This window comes from Verticillium nonalfalfae (genome assembly GCF_003724135.2).
Source record: "Verticillium nonalfalfae strain VnAa140/NRRL 66861 chromosome Unknown scaffold_1, whole genome shotgun sequence".
Classification (NCBI taxonomy): Eukaryota; Fungi; Ascomycota; class Sordariomycetes; order Glomerellales; family Plectosphaerellaceae; genus Verticillium; species Verticillium nonalfalfae.
The window spans coordinates 85,579-102,505 of record NW_021167226.1 but is presented as its reverse complement, the minus strand read 5'-3'; the positions used below and the strand labels follow the sequence as shown (position 1 = coordinate 102,505).

At 55.5% G+C, this 16,927-nt stretch overlaps 5 protein-coding genes and 1 non-coding gene across 6 annotated transcripts; 1 reads left to right on the top strand and 5 right to left on the bottom strand.

Annotated features, from left to right (window-relative positions):
* Window positions 1–507: 507 nt before the first annotated feature.
* D7B24_000036 lies at window positions 508–599 on the bottom strand. The gene has a single exon. It is a non-coding gene; the product is annotated as a tRNA-Pro (tRNA).
* A 486-nt stretch (window positions 600–1,085) lies between these two features.
* On the bottom strand, window positions 1,086–1,793 carry D7B24_000035 (uncharacterized protein; the record flags this gene model as incomplete). The annotated part of the gene is made up of 1 exon (XM_028634301.1): window positions 1,086–1,793. One exon carries the CDS (start codon window positions 1,791–1,793, stop codon window positions 1,086–1,088), a length of 708 nt encoding a protein of 235 aa, XP_028499341.1.
* A 5,834-nt stretch (window positions 1,794–7,627) lies between these two features.
* On the bottom strand, window positions 7,628–9,007 carry SAM2 (methionine adenosyltransferase sam2; the record flags this gene model as incomplete). Its single annotated transcript, XM_028634300.1, has 3 exons — window positions 7,628–8,089; window positions 8,147–8,812; window positions 8,948–9,007. The coding sequence occupies 3 exons, from the start codon at window positions 9,005–9,007 to the stop codon at window positions 7,628–7,630; spliced, it is 1,188 nt and encodes a 395-aa protein (XP_028499340.1).
* A 1,147-nt stretch (window positions 9,008–10,154) lies between these two features.
* FET5 (ATP binding protein) lies at window positions 10,155–11,113 on the top strand (the record flags this gene model as incomplete). Its single annotated transcript, XM_028634299.1, has 2 exons — window positions 10,155–10,202; window positions 10,265–11,113. 2 exons carry the CDS (start codon window positions 10,155–10,157, stop codon window positions 11,111–11,113), a joined length of 897 nt encoding a protein of 298 aa, XP_028499339.1.
* Window positions 11,114–11,554: 441 nt separating this feature from the next.
* Window positions 11,555–12,064, bottom strand: D7B24_000032 (uncharacterized protein; the record flags this gene model as incomplete). Its single annotated transcript, XM_028634298.1, has 1 exon — window positions 11,555–12,064. One exon carries the CDS (start codon window positions 12,062–12,064, stop codon window positions 11,555–11,557), a length of 510 nt encoding a protein of 169 aa, XP_028499338.1.
* A 1,558-nt stretch (window positions 12,065–13,622) lies between these two features.
* D7B24_000031 (uncharacterized protein) lies at window positions 13,623–16,291 on the bottom strand (the record flags this gene model as incomplete). Its single annotated transcript, XM_028634297.1, has 2 exons — window positions 13,623–15,488; window positions 15,545–16,291. The coding sequence occupies 2 exons, from the start codon at window positions 16,289–16,291 to the stop codon at window positions 13,623–13,625; spliced, it is 2,613 nt and encodes an 870-aa protein (XP_028499337.1).
* Between the last annotated feature and the right edge of the window lie 636 nt (window positions 16,292–16,927).

Sequence of the window (16,927 nt, the reverse complement as noted above, 5' to 3'; positions counted from 1 at the left end):
TGGTGTGCATTTTGCCTCCTAGCGATTGATTTGGGATGGCGACTGTAGCAATCCAATGGGATGTGTTCTGCTCCTTCGTTCAGCTGCCACAGTAGAGCCTACCCTAATCGAGTCGATCGTGGCAGTGTACAAGAGGGAATCGGAACGGGGACCCTGGAAGAGCTGAAGAACCCCCCCGCCGGGCCCCCTCATCGTGAGGCCCGCAAGGACCGGTGCGGTCCAGCTCTTCGCTTCCAATAGTTGTTGGATGAAACCCATGCCACTTGTTAGCAGAGCAAGCACGCACTTGCGTCCTCTGCCAGTTCAATCAAGTGCACCCACTCGTGGTACGTCAGCCTTTTACGACGGCGTGGGCGGGGACGACTTGGCTGTGATGTGCGTGGAGCAAAGCCTCCTCCTGTACCAAGAGAATCGGAACACAAGTGAACAGACAGATAGACGTCAACCATACATAACAGGCCTCAGAGCAAAAACGAACGAAACCCCTGAAGAAGGGCCAAAAGATTGGGCGCCATCCGGGGATTGAACCCGGGACCTCTCGCAAGCTGTGCTTCAGGGTGTGACCCTAAGCGAGAATCATACCACTAGACCAACGGCGCGTTCAGAACAAATTCCTAACTGAGTCAGGAGCCGGTCGATGGGAAACGGCCGAGAATTAACTGTATATGTACCGTTCCCCATTGTCCAACTCAATTTCCCCTTCCCACAGAAACCCTCATCGCAGAAAAACGGGACCCAACGTCACAGGTTCGCGAGCAGATGGAGAAGAGTGAATCACGGTATGATAGATAACTCAATGATGCCATGCATGATATCGTCATGTTGTGATCTCTTGCTACCACTCCCTGAAATCAAATCTCGGACCAATGCCCGTTATCCGTTCGTTCCCCCTTCAACACATCCATCGACTCATTTCTGTCACAATATGACGAAACAGCAGCAGCAACCGGCACTTTTCTTTTAAGCTGCTCATAAGTACAAAGAATGCCTTTCCTCATGTACCAAGCACACGCTGATACGATGTCTTTCGTGTAGAGATACTAATCGTCATATGCTCCTGTCTTAGTTCTTTCCTTGACTTGACTTCACAGCGCCGACTGACCCTGGCCACGTGCCCTCTTCGATGCAGGCAGCTGAGGCTCGCAATCCATCTCAGACGCGCTTCGACGTCGCGAGGGCGTTGCACTCCTGCTAGAGTCTTCCGAGCAACCGCCTGAGCCCGTCGACCTGTCTACGGCTGTGGCTGTCGAGCTGACGCTACCAGTGCGCTGCTTGAGGTAGGTTGCATGGCGGTTTCTGAGAACGTCTGCAATAATAGACTCTGTGCCGACAATATTGTGAGAGCCCTCGACCGTCATGCCGGCGTCGACTTCAATCTTGACAGGTCGAGGGCGGCCGTCCTGGTCGATCATCGGAATGCCGCCCTCCATGACGGTGCTGCTCTTGAAGGCGCGGACGATGGCCTCTGCGACAAGGGAAGCCTGATCACTGGGGGTGCTCGGCAGCGCGACGAGGTTGTTATCTCGCGAGACGTTGACTCTCGTCGAGATGCGCAGGTTGATAGGGGACAGCTCCTCAAAGGGATCGTCGTCAGGATCAGGTGAGGTCAACATGGTAGCGGACGGCAGTGGAGCGGCCAGCAGGCGGTGGCCTAGCTGGCGGAGACTGGCGTTTGGGTTGCTCATTAGGGTCGCTGCGATGCCTTCCTGAAGACGTGTGGGCATAGGGGGGCTATAAGCAGGAGGAAGCTCCTGCCGGGCAGACGGAACACCCTGCTTTGGGGCTTCGGGCATTCTTTGCGGTCTCGTACAGCTCGACTGTGAGGAGAGATGACACTGCATATGTCTTTGGGGCTGTTGAGGTGACAGCAGCAGTACTTGTTGTCGATGAGGCTGTTGCTGCTGCTGCTGTTGTGACTGTTGAGGATTTGATTGGTCAGAGTCTTGGGGTTGAATTGCGGTGACTTGTTGCTGGCCTGGGTCATCCATGAAGGGCAACATACTCGACCGTCGAATGTTGAGAGTTGGGGTGAAGTCTTGGGTCTTGGGTCTTGGGTCTTGGGTCTTGGGTGAGGCCTGGACGTCTCGTCGTGATGCTCAAGGTACAGAGCTAGCTACGCAGAAGACTAAACAGGGGGAACAAAATACATCGGGCCTGTGATCGTAGCCCCAGGATATGCGAAAGAAGGGGAGGGGTGCTATATATGTTCGTCGACGGGTGGTCGAGCCCGCGTGTAGACTGGACGAGTATTGATCGGGCCACTCGCTGCCGTCGAGCCCGAACAGTCAAGTAGATCCAATCCTTCGGTCAGCCGCCTGACTCAATCTTCAGCGACCTGGGTACAGCCAGCCATGCAGACAGGTAGCTGCCCGGGATTGAGTGGAGTGGAAGGGCGGGGGGTGAGTGTACAAACATGCTCCGTTTGTAGGTACAGGTATTCTCGGGCGCTTAAGCGTTTCGAGGCTGTTCAGATTCACCCTTTGCAACTCCCTTCGTATACTCCCCGCACCCCCTCCTACCCCACCCTCTTGTAGCTCTTCCAGGGTGCCATGACACGCCACTGCCGAGCAGAACTCAAGCAAAAAAGAAGGAAAAGGAAAAGAACAGGAAGAGCAGCTCACTTCAAAAGGGCTGCTACAAGTGTGACGCTCTGCAGGGCTGCCCTCGCACGTTCCAACTTCAAATCATCGGACGATGGGCAGGGCAAAAGGAGCCTTGCTCCAAACGGCCCCAGCTGATGTGCTACCCATCAGGTGAGATTCTCCCGGAACAAATACACCAGGGCGTATTTTTCGTGTATATGGTTTTGGCTCCTATTCATGCAATCGTTCGGTGGGAATCCAGCATCGTCTCCTGATCTGACCACTCCAATACGACAGGCCTGTCGAGTCAACAGGTCTGAATAGCATGGGGCGACCAAGTAGCCAAGGTGAAAACCCTGCCTCCGCCTTGTCTCATACGGCAGCCATAGCCCAAAGTCAATAACAGCCAGGACAGGTCAAGGCCCGTGTGTGAGAGATGACACGTCCTGCCCCATCCGTTCGTTCCTCCAGGGCCCACAGACCACATGGCCTGTCTCGAGAATAATAGGAAGAAAGGACTTCGTGTCTGTTCTCAGGACAGTTCCTTCCGCATGGGAGATGAACAGCTCAGTAAGGTATACCTAGGTAGCGGGCGGTGAACTCGAGATAAGGTACCTCTGCTGTTCGGTTTATTGGCTGGCAAAGCGGTTGGGCTCTCGACAAGCCACAGAGCTGCCGTTGGCTGCAATGGCGTTCTGTATCAGGACCCATTGTCCTCGGAAAAGACTCCGGATGATGCGGCAAATGAAGCAGGAGAAGAAGAAGGTTGTGTGTGACGGCTTCCTATTGTTGCTGGCAGCCACTTCCTATTGTTGTCGGGATCGGGGTGGGGTTCGAGCCTATTGTGCCCCAAATACGGCTTAGCAGGTGCGTTAGTGGGGAGCCATCCTGCCTCCGTGGCTCCGGCAGCAGGCACGGCTGGCGGGCGCGAGAACCAGTTCCCCGGTGTCTCGCCCGCAACCTCTGCCTCCACATTGACCACATCCCCTCCCTCGCGCCTCTGTCGCATCACCAGCCGACGATGCATTTCGTACACTAATCCAAAATACCCGAAATACATGGCCGTCACCCTTTTCACCGGTCTCTTCCCTGTTTCATTTTACTGATCCCATTTAACCGCTTCTTGCGCCTTTTAGCTCGACCTGACAATTAGACTGACGCCTCGAACGCCAAATCTGCACGCCATCGCTATCGCCGCACCCTGAAGTCCAGTCCGGTGTGAAAACACTACAGACTGCGTCCGCGGGGATCCACATGATCCAAAAAAGAAGCCTGAGATGGTACGCGAGCGACCTATACGTCTAGGCCGTGGTGAACCCGTGATTTGATCGGACCGAGACAAACCGTGTTGCGAGAACTAGGAATCCTTCACGCAGACATCGGCAGATGGTTCATCTTACGATTACTGTTGAATGGAGTTTGTCCAGCAGGTACTGCAATCATGCTCATGAACACCATAAGCCCCCGCCCTATAAGATCCTATTCATCTCATTCATTCATCGATAGCAGCCAGCATTCAAGTGAATGCTCAAACTCCAAGCTTACCAACCAGGAGCAACAACAGAATTCCACTGCGAGTCTGTGGCTTCCCATCGGTCCGATATTGACACACCCAGCCTTTTTGCTTCCTTTGCTTTTGCTACGAGGTGGCCCCCAATACAGTTGACAGCCTAAAGGCAGAGACCTACAATGGCTTGCCGCTCGCCCGTCTTCTCTATTGTTATTTTCTCTCCGGATTGTCAGATAGCTTGACGTAGCATGTACACTCGATATGTCACTCCCCGGCTGCCAATCGACTCGACAAAATCTTGCCATGCCCAACGACCAAGCTTGGTCCCTCCACAAATTTAGCTTGGCACGCATGGTTTTTGGTGACGAAGCTAACGAGCTCGATGTCCAGTTCAGGATCATCTTCGGTCGAAGTTAAACGCTCACCCTCGGCCCACCGTCCCAGAACCATCACATCGGTACGAGTCCGTCTTTCAAGGACTCGCGCTGTTTTAGCTCGTGAGTTGCGAGTGTGCGACTTGCCCCGTTGTGACTGCCACATTAAGTTCCTCGTTGGAAATTGGCAAGGTGCGTCACAGCCGCACGATACCCTACTGACCCCATTTTCTGGACCGGTCCCGCGATGGAAAGCTCCGGAGTCTCGGTAGTTTCTCTGATCACACTCTTTCACTGCTTGTATGGATAGCCTCGTCAAGCGATGAACTAGTGTTACCTTTGTTAGGGCAGGGATTGACCAGTGGTGACTTCCCAAGGCCCTTGTAAACCAAACGGTACCTGGAAGGGATGCACATGAACGTCTCGGGCGCCGCCGTGGCATGTCGTAGACCATTAACGAGTTGACCGCATCGAGTCCAGCGCTATCGCGATCCAGGACTCAAGACAGCCACGAATTTGACGCAGGCCGAAAGCTGAGCTTTCGGCCGAGTCTGGACTCGTAAGTTTCTGCACTGAAAACGGCACAATCTCCTCTTCATTGTCTTGAATTGGTGTCCCGCTACGCCACAGTCCCGCAATAGCATCATCACGCTGGTATTGTTATCTCCGCGCCGAGCACGAGCGGGCTACCGATGCCACTTTGTTCTTCCTGCAGCCGCCTGACGTGGTTACACACACCTCACTGCGCCTCGCTGAGCATCCTCAAAGGTCGCTTGGACCCTGACAAAAATGTATAGACCGTCGTAAGAACACCATTTCAGGATCGGATCGCGCTGCATGCAGCATGATACCTGGCATGGCAGAGCTTGGCCATGTTGATTCGATGCCCACGCCCGTTTTGCATGAAGCTGAGGTCCACACCCAGATCGCTCGCTTGAGACATGTCTGAGAGCCACACGAGAGAGACTCCTACATGCAGATGCCAAACGCCCAGCCAGTATTCGGATGCAGCGGATCAAAGGATTTCTTGCCGTTCATCTGGACAAAGCATGGTTCACTCTTCTCAGCATTAAGCTTGTCCGTTCAATTGCCCGAATCATCAGCCCCGACTTGATCCAGGGCTACTTTGTGATCAAGAAGAAGAGGGCCTGGCATTTTGAGCAGACAGGAAAGCTCGAGTTATGAAGATAGAGTATGTATATTAAGCGATGTGACAAACGATGCCCTGCTATTTGTTCACTTGTGGACTCGGCAAGGTTGGATACACCCCCCTCGATCGAACAGCCTGATAACATAACTTCGCTCGCAGGTATACGGCCACCCATCCACGTCTGTATCCAGGCGAGTGCGTCAGCCGCTCTTCTTGCATGCCATCTCCTGGCTGTAATGATCGTGGCTGGGGCAATGCATCATCGAGTCCCTGACCGGCCTGGCCTTTCGTTTTCTTTGGGGGGGTCGGGGGGGGGGGGCGACCTTCGCAGATGTCTCGTCGATCGAGCTTCAGCCATGCGTCTCGCTATCGCGGCACACGCAGCCAAGACAAGGGGGGGCTTCGTTACATAGATCACAAGTCCGAAGAGGCAGGAGTGTTTCGAGCAATTCGGCCGATAGCAAAAGTCTATGCTGCGAACGTTAGGGTTTGGCATCGCCCTTCTTCAGTGTTGAAACGTCAACAAGGTCCAGGGATTGCTGCTTTGTTCGTTATTCGAGGCGGGCAGGCAATGAATGGTGGCGCTGCTACTGCGAGTTGACTCCTTGGTTTCTGGTGCGGTGCGTTGAAGGAGGCCAGTGATGAAGGAGAGGGCTGGAGTCGGACCATGTATACGGTTCCGTACTGGCATACAAAGAGGAGGACATCGCGATCGTTAGGCCCAGCACCGTCTCTTCTCAAGTGCCGTGTATTGAAGACTGAAAGTGCCGCGCAGACCTGGGGCGGACGTTGCACTTCATGAGGACGCTTCCGGGGTTGATCTCGATCGTGCAACCACTGCAGTCTGCGCCTTTGTAACGTCGACGTAGTCAATTTTCCCTCGGGCTAAACAGGGGCGAGAAAGGTCGCGAGGATCAGATCGTGTTTCAGACGGATGAAGTCATTCATGAAGCAACCTCTCAGGATCATCGCGTTGAGGCCATTGTTCATCACCTCACCCATCCACTTCATCCTGGCGACTTACTTCAGCCGCAGTTTGCGCAAGTCAGTTTTCCTACGATCTGCACTCATGATGAGAAGGTTAGCTGGCGAGTAGGATGCAAAGGTCTAATGGATGTGTGGCTGGCTGCAAATCCTGTCATATGTTGTGAGCCCGAGGCGTACACGGATGACAGGGCTTACAACCCGCATTGTGACACGGCGACAATAGGAATAGGGACCTCACAACACCACCCGACAAGGTCTATTTATAATCAAGGCGAGACATGAATGGCGGATCAGAAACATGCGACAAGGGTGATGGAATAGCCAACTGTTCTCTATTGAAAAGCAACGACTACTCGTCTTGAATCACTGCACAGCGGTGTCTGCGTAGTCCGCGCTTCCCGCTCCCACACCGCCCGCACTCGGCCAACATCGTCCAAAAGGACGGCCCCCCGTCCGCACACAAAAGTGTCGGCCAGATAACCAGGAAAGAAAAGAGGTTGAAGTTCTTTCATCTCCAGTTAACGCCGATGTAAATGCCCGTCTTGTGTAAATCCCGATCGAACAATGCGAAGGGGGTATCATGCCGAATGGAGCTCGCAATCCGGAGCCCGTGTCACGTCTCTCGTTGTTTCCCGAGGAACCGACACGCGCCGGGACTCGCTCCTGTATGTCTTTGTTGAAAGACGCCACCGCTCCAAAGGTCTTCCCATGACCAGCCCAGCAGCAACTTTTATCGCCCACCGCTCAAGAGGAGGAAGTAGAGAAAAGAGACCTGAGTTTGAAAAAAGAAGAAGGACGCCGAAGCTTGCATTATGGTTGTTTGTATGAGAGTGTATCGTAAGCCTTACCCGTTTAAGGCTAAAATCCGGGATTCGTTGAGAACCGTACGCCATGTTTGTGTGACTGCCTGCCCACGTCATAGTTGAGAAAAAAGCATGAAAACGTCTATTCATAGCAATGCAGAGAGCTTGTTGAACGCTCTCTGGGGTATCGTTGGGGCAAAAAGAATTCCGGTCGAAACCGCTTAGAACTTGAGCTGCTTAGGCTGCTCCCAGGTGAAGGTCTGGTTGGTGCCGAAGTGACCGTTCTTGGCGGTCTGGTTGTAGATGGGGCGGTCAAGGTTGAGCTCACGGACAATGACACCAGGGCGGAGGTCGAAGTTCTGGTTGATGATCTCGACGAGCTCATCGGAGGTCCTGTCGGAAGTGCCGTAGGTGTCAACGTAGATGGAGAGGGGCTCGGCGACACCAATGGCGTAGGAAAGCTGGACGAGAACACGACGGGCGAGGCCGGCGTTGACGAGAGACTTCGCGATCCAGCGGCCGACGTAGGCAGCGGAACGGTCGACCTTGGAGTAGTCCTTTCCGGAGAAAGCACCACCGCCGTGGGCGCCCCAGCCACCGTAGGTATCGACGATGATCTTGCGACCGGTCAGACCGGCGTCACCCTGAGGGCCACCGATGATGAAGAGGCCAGAGGGTTGGATCTGAGGTCGCCGTTAGCTTCTCTTCCAGGATGGCTAGGAATAACTCAAGGTACTCACGTGGTAGATGGTCTCGTCGTTGAGGTACTTGGCGGGGATGACCTTCTTGATGATCTTCTCGAGGATCTCCTTGCGGAGCTGCTCAGTGGTGATGTCCTCGCTGTGCTGGGCAGAGACGACGACGGTGTGGACGCGCTGGGGGATGACAGCACCCTTGTCGTGCTTGTACTCGATGGTGACCTGGGTCTTGGTGTCGGGGCGGAGCCAAGGCAGAGAGCCGTCGCGGCGGGCAGCGGACATGGCAGCGTTCAGCTGGTGAGCAAAGAGGAGGGTCAGGGGGAAGAGCTCGGGGGTCTCGTCGGTGGCGTAGCCGAACATGATACCCTGATCACCGGCACCGAGCTGCTCGAGAGCCTTCTCGTAGTGGAGACCCTGGGCGATATCAGGAGACTGCTCCTCAATGGCGACGAGCAGGTTGCAGGTCTTGTAGTCGAAGCCCTTGGAGGAGTCATCGTAGCCGATGTCCTTAATGGCGTTGCGGACGACCTTCTGGTAGTCGAGCTTGGCCTTGGTGGTGATCTCGCCGAAGACCATGATCATACCGGTCTTGGTGGCCGTCTCGCAAGCAACCTTGGAGAGGGGGTCCTCAGCCAGGCAGGCATCGAGAATGGCGTCGGAAACCTGATCGGCGATCTTGTCGGGGTGGCCCTCGCCAACAGACTCGGACTGCGGAATCGGTCAGTACAACTGTCCTCTTACGGCAAATTACGGCGTGGACAGGCCAGGCGGGGCGCGCAGCAAGAAAAAAAACTTGCGGCTCAATTCCGAGGAGCGACAAGGTGGAGGGAGTGGAATACTCACGGTGAACAGGAAAGTTCCCTCGTTGTGCTTGAAGCCGTTGACACCGTTGCCAGTCGTCATTGTGAAGGGTGTATGTGTGTGTGTATAGAACCCTGACGAGGTAGGAAAGACCCGGTGAGAGGTGAGGGAAAAGAGAGGAATTGAGGTGGCTGTGAGGGGCAGGCAGGTTAGACACAGTTCTCTGACGGAGGAGGTGAGAGGGCGATAAGAGGACAGGTAGCACGAGCAAGATGAGGCAGGGCAGGGCAAGCGCAGGGCAGGCAAGGGAAAACACGTACGAAAAGGTTGATGATGAGGGGGACGGTAGGACAGAAGTTGCGGTGGAGAGAAGGGGGGACCCTGAGTTTTAAAGACGGTCCAGAGCGGTTGGGGAGGTGACAGTCAAGACAGCCAGGGGGAGGGCGGAGGCAGGAAGCAGAGGCAGGCGCCAGGGGAGAATTTCTTCAGATCGGGTCAAGTCGAGCTCGGGCAAAGCTGGCACGTTTTTGGCGCAATTCGAGGAGGGGTACCTGTATGGGGGCCGCCGGGCATCGGACCGCAGTAAAAGATACCTTCTCATTCACCACATGTGATACTTGGGCTAAGTAGTCACTAACAGTGCCCCTCGATTGGCATGTCCCCACCCGAATCCTCACCAACGGCCGCCCCAAATTGCGCCATTGCTACCCGTGCTTGTGCTTGTACCGCCTCAAGCGGGCTGCTAGCCCCTCTCGACCTGACTCACCGCCTTCCGTGAATGGCACCCTCAGGCGTCGCAAGTGCGAAGAGTGAGGGGCATCTTGGTCGCGGCAAATCATTTTTTTTTCTTCGACGCGATAGCATATTGATGCCGCCCGTCAGCGTTGTGATCCAGCATTCCCCGTCGTAAGCCGATTGTCCTTAGGCTTCTGGTGCCTCGAGTCGGTCCCGATTGATTGCAATATCACGCCTCAGTCCATGACCGCGCCGCTGCCGAAACCTGTCTTGACTCACCTACCCGGCAGAACGCTCTGACCCCTGTCCACTCAACAATTGCTCTGACGTTCCTGGTCCTGTATGGCGGGGTAACTTGTGACTGCAAAGCTAAACAACCTTCTGGCTCATCATCCCACCGTATTTCTTTTTCCTGACGTAGCGAAACTTTGCACAGTCTCAACACCACAATCCACAAGGTCTTGGCTCTATCTCTTCTCAATCACGTACACGCTGTCTCTCGTCCACCGCCATCATGAGCAAGTTTGGTGTCATGGTCATGGGGCCGGCCGGCGCCGGCAAGGTGCGTGTTTCAATTGCTTCCTCGTCACCCTTGACTTTGACTGCCTTGCTGACCCTGTCCAGTCCACATTCTGCGCCTCTCTGATCACGAATCTGAACCTTAACCGCCGCTCCGCCTTTTACGTCAACCTGGATCCAGCCGCCGAATCCTTCGAGCACGAGCCCGATCTCGACATTAAGGATCTCATCTCCCTGAAGGATGCCATGGAAGAGGTTGGCCTCGGCCCCAACGGTGGCCTCATCTACTGCTTCGAGTTCCTCATGGAGAACCTCGACTGGTTGACAGAGGCCCTCGACTCTCTGACCGAGGAGTACCTCATCATCATTGACATGCCCGGCCAGATCGAGCTCTACACCCACATCCCGATCCTTCCGGCCCTGGCCCGCTTCCTCGGTCAGACTGGGTCGCTCGACATTCGCCTGTGCGCCGCCTACCTGCTCGAAGCCACCTTCGTCGTCGACCGCGCCAAGTTCTTTGCCGGAACCCTCAGCGCCATGTCAGCCATGATCATGCTCGAGATCCCGCACATCAACATTCTATCCAAGATGGACCTTGTCAAGGACCAGGTCCGCAAGAAGGACCTCAAGCGGTTCCTGACGCCTGACACGACGCTCCTCGAGGATGACCCACAAGGCATCGGTCGCGAGGCGCGGCCCGTGGATGACGACGAGACGGGCGATCCGCAGGACCGCGACCTGATCATGCGCGGCACCAGCTTCAACAGGCTCAACAGGGCTGTCGCCGGACTGATAGAGAACTTCAGCATGGTCAACTATCTAAAGTTGGACTCGTCCGACGAGGACAGCGTGACGTCCATCCTCAGCTACATTGACGACATTATTCAATATCACGAGGCGCAGGAGCCCAAGGAGATGAAGGACGAGGAATTCGAGGAGCCGCAGGACGATTAGACTGGGAACAACTGTCGTATGACAGGTCTTAGTCTTCATGACGCAAAAGAGAGGTGGAACGGCACGATCTTGATTTTAGGGAAGTATCTGCATAGCGATGGCGTCGGGTTACCATGTATCGTTCGATACGCGCAAAATGGACGGTGGAATGCCACCAATATGATTCATCATCCTCTTTGTCTTGACATGATATCGTTGCTACCAATTGTGCGCCGTCTTGGCTGTTGGGGCCAACTCTGCTTTCGAAATGCACTCCCGCCGATCTCGTGTCTTGCGTCAAACCTGATATCCTATGTCCGTACCGTATACAGCCAGATATCATCCTGGCAATCCCCCCCCCTGGAAAAAAAGACAGAGCTGTGCCGAGCCGTGCCGTCGATCATCCATGTCCGCCCGTATCCAGCATCATCCTTCTCTTCCTCGTGTTCCAATCCGCCCCTCTCAGCGTCTCCCCTGCACCCGCGCCTCCTCCTCGTACCTCCGCAGCTCCCCGACCCAAACATCCTTCGCCACAGCCAAGAATCCCATGATCTTGCCCCCGACGACAACAGCATCCTTGACCGTCTCGAACACGCCGTTCCGCACGACGGCCGAGCCCACGGCGACGACGGCCGCCCAGAACACCAGCCGGAACACCATGCGCGTCGCGAACAGCATGAGGCGCCGGATCCAGCCGAGGACGATCCACGCGGCGGCGAGAAGCGCGACGAAAGCGGCGAGGGAGACGAGGCCCGGCGACGCCGTCAGGAGGGCGAGCGCCCGGTCGATCAAGGGCGCCAGGAAGACGTAGGCGATGTTGAGGGCCTGCTGGAGCTTGATGGCGGTGTGGCGCTTGAAGATCTGGACGGGCGAGTGCGGGTGGAAGGCGGTCGTGTGGAGAAATTCGAGCGTCTCGGGGGAGAGGAGGCCTTCGAGGAGGGTTAGTGGTGAGTCGTCTTCTGGAGGCGCCATCTTGGCGGGTTGTGGTGATGGCTCTTTTTGGGTTGGGGATTGCTCGGAGGGTGTGCGGGTGTGGGAGTGTCGCTGGCTGGTTGACAAGGGAAGATGTTTTGTTCGCGTGCAAAAGTCGCGTTCTTCTGGATCGAGCCGCGAGTTGTTGCAAAGGGGTCTCTTGTCAAGTGTTGTGCAGAAGCGGTGTTGATGGAGGGACAGGGTGGCCGCGGGAAGAAGCTCTGGCGGTTGCGCGCCCATAACTTTTGTAGCGATAAGCTGTCCGATAAGAAGTGACAGCTCATCAAGTGCCCCGCTGGCAACGACAGTAACAACAAAAGGTTCATGTGCAAGAAACAGAGCACAAAGACGAAGCCAGAACAATCAGTAAAGATAGTAAAACAGGCACTCACCAGAGCTGGCCAGCTCATCGTGGAGTCGGTAATCGGTTAGATCCATTTTCGAAGTGCAGACGTAGTCTCTAGAAGACGTTGCCGTATATCGTCACAGATGTTCAAACAGTGCAAGACACAGCACCTCGCAAGAAATGAAGCTCAAAGTAAACGGTTCAGAAACACCCCAACGACTTCACAATTAGGGAAGCATGGAATCGCAAGTAAACACCACATGACATTTCAAGACCAGGGCCCTGCTCGCCCTTTCAATAAACTACAACCACCGCTCAGTGGAGCCCCTCCCCACCCGGCACGGGGTCCGTCCGCCGGAGCGCAGGCCCGCGACGCCACTGTGCGCGTCCGGTACCGTAATCCGCACAGTGTCACAGCCGTCAGTAGGTGGTCTCCCGCGGTTCTGCCAGGCGCAAGCGGGGACTGATCGGCGGACAAGGCAGTTCTGAGGTAACCTGTCGATGTTGGTGATACTGGGCACTGTGGGCTCGGGCCGAGGCCGTATGTTCTCTTCGATTGGTATCGCATTGATTCCTAGGCCTTTGGAGTAAGTGGTGACGTTCCGTTCATCGTGGCAATTAACATCGTCTTCCAATACGGTCCCTCAGACGACACGGCGTGGAGGCCCCTACGAAGGAAATCTCTAGTCCGACTTTCTCTGGCACTTCGTCTCGACCATGTCTCGCGTCCAAGATTGAGGTGAATGATGATCGTTGCAACCATGTGTCTATCTTATGTCAAGTCTACACGTTGCCCGCCGCGTGGCGCCGAACCATCCCCCTCTGGAACCGTAATCCGTCAAGGACAGGTTAACAGGCATTGAATGCCACCAGCGATAGCAAGCGAGCTTGCTCAAGCGCAAGGTTGAAGAAAAACGAGAAAGAAAATGAAAGCATTTGTCCGACTCATCGGGACACACAAGTTTGGGTATTGAAAGTCGTCGAGCGGCTGGCCGGCCTCCTATCGGCCCCTTGCTCCGTCTTCGTGCCTTCCCTTCTGCCGCGGCAGGTTCATTTGACATTATCAGTGTTTCCATCAGAGGACGCCTTGTGACATAGAAAACCAGGGGCAGAACTGCCTCCCGTATCGTAACACCAGCACCAAGCTGCGCCTCAAATGGTGGTCTTACATGCTCCCAATGAGGAATTGGGTAGCTAGCACCTGGGTGCTCTTTAAATCGACTCCAAGCCCTCGAGGAGCTTTCTCGCCGCATCGATGCGTCGCCTGTACATGCGGCTCTCTGCCGATGCCCTGCCCGACTCGCTGAGCCCGAGGACACATTTGCCAAGGCTGGCCACGAGTCGCTCGACAAGAATTTGATCTTCCTTGGCCAGTTGTTGTATAGCGACATTGTCCCCTGTCTCGCCATCCTTGCCGCAGATGCTTGCCGTGTCGTTCATCAAGCTCTCAGCCAAACTCTTCAGCGCCGGGTCGGGCGATCCTTGCGGTGTGCCCTGGGGCGTGGGCACGCCGTTGAAGGTCCGTCTATTGACCAAGGGAAAACTGCGCTGTGTTGCAGGTGAGTCCAGAGAGGAGATTGACGGTCGGCTTCTCGAGGCTGCAGGTCGGTTCAGAGGTCGCGAATAGATAACGGAGCTGGCGCGCTGGCGCATCGGCCTCGCTGATGTTTGCACACTGAAAGAGCTGTCTTCGCTGATGCCCGGTCCGAACGATGCCCGTGTAGCTGTCAAGGGGCTCTCGGTTCGTACATCGGTCGTCCTGGCCACAGCGAATTGGGGCTCGTCTTCTCCGTCGCTATTTTTCCTGCTGGATTGGCCTTCGGTGGCGGTTGCAAATGAGTCCATCGTAGACATGGTGTCGCCGCTGCCTCTGCGGCGCAGTGTTGCTTCAACTTGATCCGCATTTGAGGTGCTCGGGCCGCGCGTCGTCTCAACCGAATCCTCGGAGCTGTAACTACTGCTGCTGCCTCTCCGCTTCATGCGCTTCTGACTGAACGATCCCATGGCGCTGTGAAGGAAGAAATGCTCGTAATCGAAAGCATCCTCTCGGTCTTCGTGAGACACGGCTGTCTGCGGCGCATCATGGTATAGAGATTCTCCACTTTCGCTGTCCCAGTCGCCAAAGGTACCCTCTTCAGCGTCTTCGAATCCGTCCTCTGTCTGCATGTCATCAACATCGTCTGCGTACTCCTCCTGCCCGTCCGAGTCGGTTTGGAGTCGATCCTCTGCGCGAAGGGCTTCTTGTGCCGCTACGTAATCACTGATCACCGATTCAGCGTCATCTTGCTCATCCAAAGCGGCAGTCGGAGCGATGGCGTACTCCTGGGCTGCCTGTGTCTCCGCTTGCGCCATGCGTTCCCCGTCAACACTTTCCATTTCGCCATTCCAAGGGTTCCTCCCCAGAGGTGTGAGTGAGGCGTCAGACCTCTTTGGCTTGATGGTACCAGCGTACCACTGGTCGGTCCCTGCATGCGTGAAAGGACTAGGTGTTCGCAGGCTTTGCAGACTCCGCCGTTTCAGACTGTCCGCTCGTGCCTGTTCTCGCAGCGAAGAGATTTTCCCCTTCAGATCGGACACCTGATCCTTGATATCCCGCATCTGCATGACTGAAGCCGATCGGGTCAAGCCCTTGTCTGGTTGATGCTGCGTATAAGGACCGAATGTTGGGCTCAAAAAGGCGTCGAGCACGGCGCTGTCACGTTTCGATTGCATCTGTGGGTCGTTCTCCTCCCCCAAAGGCTCGAGCCCTGTGCTCAACATTGGTTGCTGTGAAATCTTCGACCGGACGTAGGGGCGACCGAGATCACCCATGCTGTGAGACCCAGGAAGAGGCTGTCGATATCCTCCTGCAGCACCAAGAGCACTAGCCGACCGTTTGGTGTAGTCTCCAGCGTTGTCACTGTTAGTTCCTACTTCGCTCCTCATGCGGAAGTGCCCTGGTGCGGAACTGGGAGACGTGGCTGCAGAAGCAGACCTCGCAATTGGGGGGGATGGGGTTCCTGATCCGACAGAAGAGTGTGGAGGCGTAGAGACCGTGTCGAGTGATGTGCGTGCTCTCGACAAGTTCCCTTCCATGGTCTGTGAAAGTGTCAGTCTCGACGGCTGGAAACAACATGAACCGATCAGAAACATACCGTTAGCCTCTTCTTAGCATTGGCTAGGATCTCTTCCGCCTTCTGACTGATGGAGACTGTAGAGTGTCTATTCTCGTTGTTCATTCCCAAGCCTTGGCCCGGAGGCAAGGGCATAAATTTGGCCTGCCGGGCGGTGGTGTCGTCAATATGCGACTCGGCAACGCTTTCTTCATCATCACCCTGGAAATTACTGTCGTCAACGCTGACATCGTCGTCAAAGTCGGCGAAATGGCCATTGTTGCCCTGCGTGGTGACGGTGCTTGTCGAATCGATGGATGCACGCCTCAATTGTTGGACCTTGGCACGCCTCTTCATTGCATCAAGACCCACGGAGGGTGAGGGCTGCAGCATGGTGTCTTTTGTTGAATCGGGCTGTGTAACATGGCGACGTGGAGCAATGGGCCAGGAAGGCTTGCCGACGGTGCTTTCGACCTCGGTCACCTCGCCAATATCGGACAGCATTGTGCCGTTACCGTAGATGATGGGCGTTGTGGGCGTAATGGGCCCCGATCCAAATTGGCTCAGGGAGGAAGACTGATAGTGGGCATCGCTTGCATGGGCATTCTTCCACATCATGAGGGGCGATTCGGATCGGTCAGGGGAGCCGCCGCCGTAGTCTGGTAGAATCATATCGGGATTCGTCAAAGTGGGTGAGCCAGGCGCAGGCGGGTACGACATGCCCATGGACATCGTCGAGCTCGTATTGGAGCCTTGCCTGGCATGGGCGTGGAGTGTCTGCGTGGCCATGTCTGGCTTTGTTCAGAAGCAGCAGTAGCGCGCCCTTCTGTGCGGCTTTGCGCTCCTTTGACCTAATGCGCTTGTGAAGCGATTTTGTGTGTACAGACGCCGAAATCTCTTGGTTGTCGTTCGTATGATGCTGTGCGACAGCAGCTTGCGGTCCCTTTCAGCAGATGCAATCGAGAAGACCAGCACCCGAAGCCGTCGCGTCTTTCGTTCCCTCCTTCCGCGCGCCGTCGCAAGAGCGTGGAAGCAGACAGATCCAATGTTCACGGCAAGTGTATTTCGGTTGGGATTGTCGAAGAAAAACTCAAGTCGGAGAGATAATAGGCAGTCCTGTTTATGTAACAATATGCAGGGAGAGCTTGAATGCGAAAAGGTGTACGGGTTGCAGTAAAGGAATCATGGGTCGGTCATTGGTCGTTGATTGTCGTCGTCAGTGATGTTTGTCGTCGTAGTAGCCGTGGATGGTCGTAGTGGAGGAATCCTGGGCGAGTCTCCTTCCACTTCTCCTTCCGGGGTTGGCTTGTCTTTGAGAAAGACGTCTTCGTCGTGGAACGACTCAGGCGGCTCTCGTCCCAAGTAGTTTGCGCTCGGTGGAGAGGGGCGAATGCGGTGAGTAGTTGGATGCCGCGTGGGCACGAG